A 3,652-nucleotide genomic window follows, 5' to 3' on the forward strand; every position below is an offset into this window, starting at 1 on the left:
CTCTGATCCCACTATTGAAGAAAAGACCATCGCCTCCTTTCTAGGTGGCGGATCCTGTCTACTTTTCCCATAACAAATCAGTCCATTTAGTGTATTCGAGCCGTCCAAAAGTATTTTGAATAGCTCGGATTTAATTTAAAAGGGTGTATTTTTATAAAAAAAAAATACTCAAAAACGCTCACTTTAAATTCGAGCCGTTTGAAACATTTTTGGACGACTCGAATGTACCCAAATGGACCGAACTGGTCCGGGGTAAATGGACAGGATCCGAATCCTTCTTTCTAATCCGTTTCTTTCACTTCACCCACATAAATCATCGCCTTCTTTATTTTCGTTTGACTAGTGAAGCATCGCTTTCGTCCCCCACTCTAGTAACTCTTGAATGTGACTTGATAGTGACATCTTTTTCATGTGTTATAGCCCAGGACTTCCATAACCGAGAGGCAAAAGGCCTGGCTAGTGGTTCTTTTCTTCTTTTGCTTGCAAACTTGTAACAATTTTGAGCAATCCAAAATGGTCTCATTAGGGTACTATGACATCCTCTTAGCACTACTATGCTTTATTTTCCTCTATGTCTATTGCACAAACGACGGGCTGCCCCGGAACTGGCCGCTTCTCGGAACGCTGCCGAGTATCCTCCTCAACGTCCACAGGATTCACGTCTGGTGTACCGGTTTTCTCAGCCGGGCCGGGGGTACTTTCCTAATCAAGGGGCCTTTGTTTTCCAGCATGGACATGTTGGCCACGTCCGATCCAGCCAACGTGCACTACATAATGAGCGCGAACTTCTCGAATTTCCCAAAGGGGCCGCATTTTCGGGAGATATTCGACATTCTGGGAGATGGGATTTTCAACGCCGACGCAGATTCATGGCAGAAACAGAGGAAACTTGCTCTGCTGCTGATCGGTCACCGGCGGTTCCACCAGTTCCTGGGGAAAAACAGCAAGAACAAACTGGAGAAAGGGCTTGTCCCTATTCTTGACCATGTCTCCAAACTAGGCCTGGTGGTGGATTTGCAAGATTTGTTTCAAAGGTTTACGTTTGACACCACGTGCTTATTCCTCACTGGATACGACCCCGGTTGCCTATCCGTTGAACTCCCGAAAGTTCCTTTTGCGAAAGCCCTTGATGATGCCGAGGAAACATTATTGATTCGCCATGCCGTGCCCGAAAGCTTTTGGAAGTTACAAAGGTGGCTAGGGGTCGGGCAAGAAAAGAAATTGAGCGATGCGTGGGCAACCCTAGATCATACCATCGCCAAATACATATTGAAGAAGAGAGATGAGCTAAGGAAAGGGATCAAATCGAATGAAGAAGATGGGGTGGATTTATTGACATCCTATTTGAGTGAGGATGAGATCATGGGACTAAAGTGTGATGACAAATTTTTGAGAGACACAATATTAAATTTCATGATCGCAGGGCGAGACACAACTAGCTCAGCTCTGACATGGTTTCTTTGGCTTGTTTCGACGCACCCAGTTGTTGAAGCCAAGATTAGAGAAGAACTCGAATCAGTCATACCGGAACAAGAAGGTAACAAATGGAGATTATTCAATATAGAAGAGGTAAGCAAGCTAGTTTATCTGCACAGCGCAATATGTGAATCCCTAAGGCTCTATCCATCGGTTCCGTTCCAGCACAAGGAGCCTCTTCATCCAGACACCCTGCCCAGCGGCCATCGTGTTCATCCGAGAATGAAGGTGCTATTTTCTCTCTATGCAATGGGGAGGATGGAGTTCGTATGGGGGGAGGACTGTGCGGAGTTCAAGCCGGAGAGGTGGATTTCCGAGCGAGGAACGATCAAACACGAGCCATCGTACAAGTTCTTGTCGTTCAACGCAGGGCCGAGGACTTGTCTGGGAAAGGAAGTGGCTTTCACTCAGATGAAGACGGTGGCCGCGGCTATAATCCACAATTACCGTGTTCGTGTGGTTGAAGGGCACCCTGTATCCCCAAATGTTTCCATAATTCTCTACATGAAGCATGGGTTAATGGTTAAAGTTACCAAAAGGTGGGCCTAGTGTGTACCGTCACGTGGTACTTCAGATCACTTTATAACATATACTTAGTGGTAGATCCCATAAGAATGTATGTTTGTAAAGTGGTCCGGAGTAACACGCGGCGGCATTCCCGGACTATTGTACTTCAGACTTAGGCTAGTAATTTCATGACAACGGAGTGAAGTTGAGAGAATTGGACGTGGAAAATCCACCTCACCCGTGAGTGGTTCCCTCGTCGTTCATCATCTCTCTTGTGTTGTTCGTCATCTCCAGGCATCGCCAGAGTGATCTTTCCTGGCAATATCAGTAGCAAATGTTGGAATTTTCTGGACAATTAAGTTTTGCCGGGGTGAAATGTTATCGGTGTGATAATTTTTTCTACCGTCCTTATGTAAACTCTTTTGGATGTAAAGTTTTCCAGAAACTTTGGGAAGAGGACTATATATGTTGTTTGAGCTGTGAATGGACTGTAATGCAAAATTGAGCTTTGGAATCGACTACAAGTTCAGTGAAAATTGCGTGTGCTACTGTTTGAAGATGCAATGAAATTTCTTGTCTTTTTGATATTGAAATTGTTTCTGCTTCTAATGTTGTTAGATAAACCTGTATATATAAGTTGAAATGCTTGGAGTAAGGAAAGGATGCAATATTATGGTGTAAATGGCATGTCTTTGACCAGACCGGGGAGGAGAGTAGTTGAGTTGTGCATAAGTTGATCTGTACGCCCACAACCATTGAACCCAAAAAAAAAAAAATGCTACTCCCCCGTCCCAAAATGTTGCTCCTTTCTTTCTTTTTTTTGGTTGTCCCAGACTCTCAAAACAAAGGCCAATTTAAAAGAAAAGTTTGTACTTCTTTCCTTTTCTGGATACAATTACGTATTGTCCGTAAAAAATTGGATGCCCAGAACAGGCGCAACAATTTTGGACGGAGGGAGTATGATATATTTTCTGTGCATTTATTTTCCTAGAATGCTGAGAGAAGCAATCTATGAAAAAAGATGGAGAAGCTTGTAAACTCACCTAACAAAGATTTCAAGTAATACTCTATTCATGGATGGATTGGTATATGTAGTTAGGTGAGTGATTCCATTTAAAGGTGGAACATTGTTGGGCAATGGCTACAAGATACCATTTGCAATAACACCAATTCCATGGCACATTTTGGTGGGTGGAACTTACTTTCATGGAATTCATCTTCTTTCACGGAACGCAACCCTGTCTATTTCTAACTCGTTTGACATTTTCTTTAACAGAACGCATCGCTCGCGTTTTGTCATTTCCAGATCTATCATTGCGACCGGAGCTTTCTTTCATAACCAATTTGGGATTCTATAGAAAATTTGTCATTTCTGGACTTAAAAGGTTTAGTTTGCCACTTTCGGGCTATGGGGATTTTACTTGGTGCATGCAGATTTGTTGCTCTGACTGTTTTCTAGCCTAAGGTTCACGGGATGCATTCAATTCTCCGAGTCCGAGATGTACAAGTTTCTTGGAAGGTTGGTGTAAACAATATATACTATTTCGAATGCAGAAGAGGGTGATCGAGTTACCTCTCTTCAGTTTTAACTTGGAATCGGATTTTTTGGAGGATGATTTACAAACCCTGAACGTCGATCTATGCACCGCAACAATCTCCTAGCGATGGA

General features: G+C 43.3%; 1 protein-coding gene across 1 annotated transcript; it reads left to right on the top strand.

The window, feature by feature from the left end:
• The first annotated feature begins 216 nt into the window (after nucleotides 1–216).
• On the top strand, nucleotides 217–2,519 carry LOC131303280 (alkane hydroxylase MAH1-like). Its single transcript, XM_058330078.1, has one exon. It carries the CDS (start codon nucleotides 514–516, stop codon nucleotides 2,023–2,025), a length of 1,512 nt encoding a protein of 503 aa, XP_058186061.1. The 5' UTR covers nucleotides 217–513; the 3' UTR covers nucleotides 2,026–2,519.
• The last annotated feature ends 1,133 nt before the right edge of the window (nucleotides 2,520–3,652 follow it).

Source organism: Rhododendron vialii, chromosome 10a, assembly GCF_030253575.1.
Source record: "Rhododendron vialii isolate Sample 1 chromosome 10a, ASM3025357v1".
NCBI classification, from domain to species: domain Eukaryota; kingdom Viridiplantae; phylum Streptophyta; class Magnoliopsida; order Ericales; family Ericaceae; genus Rhododendron; species Rhododendron vialii.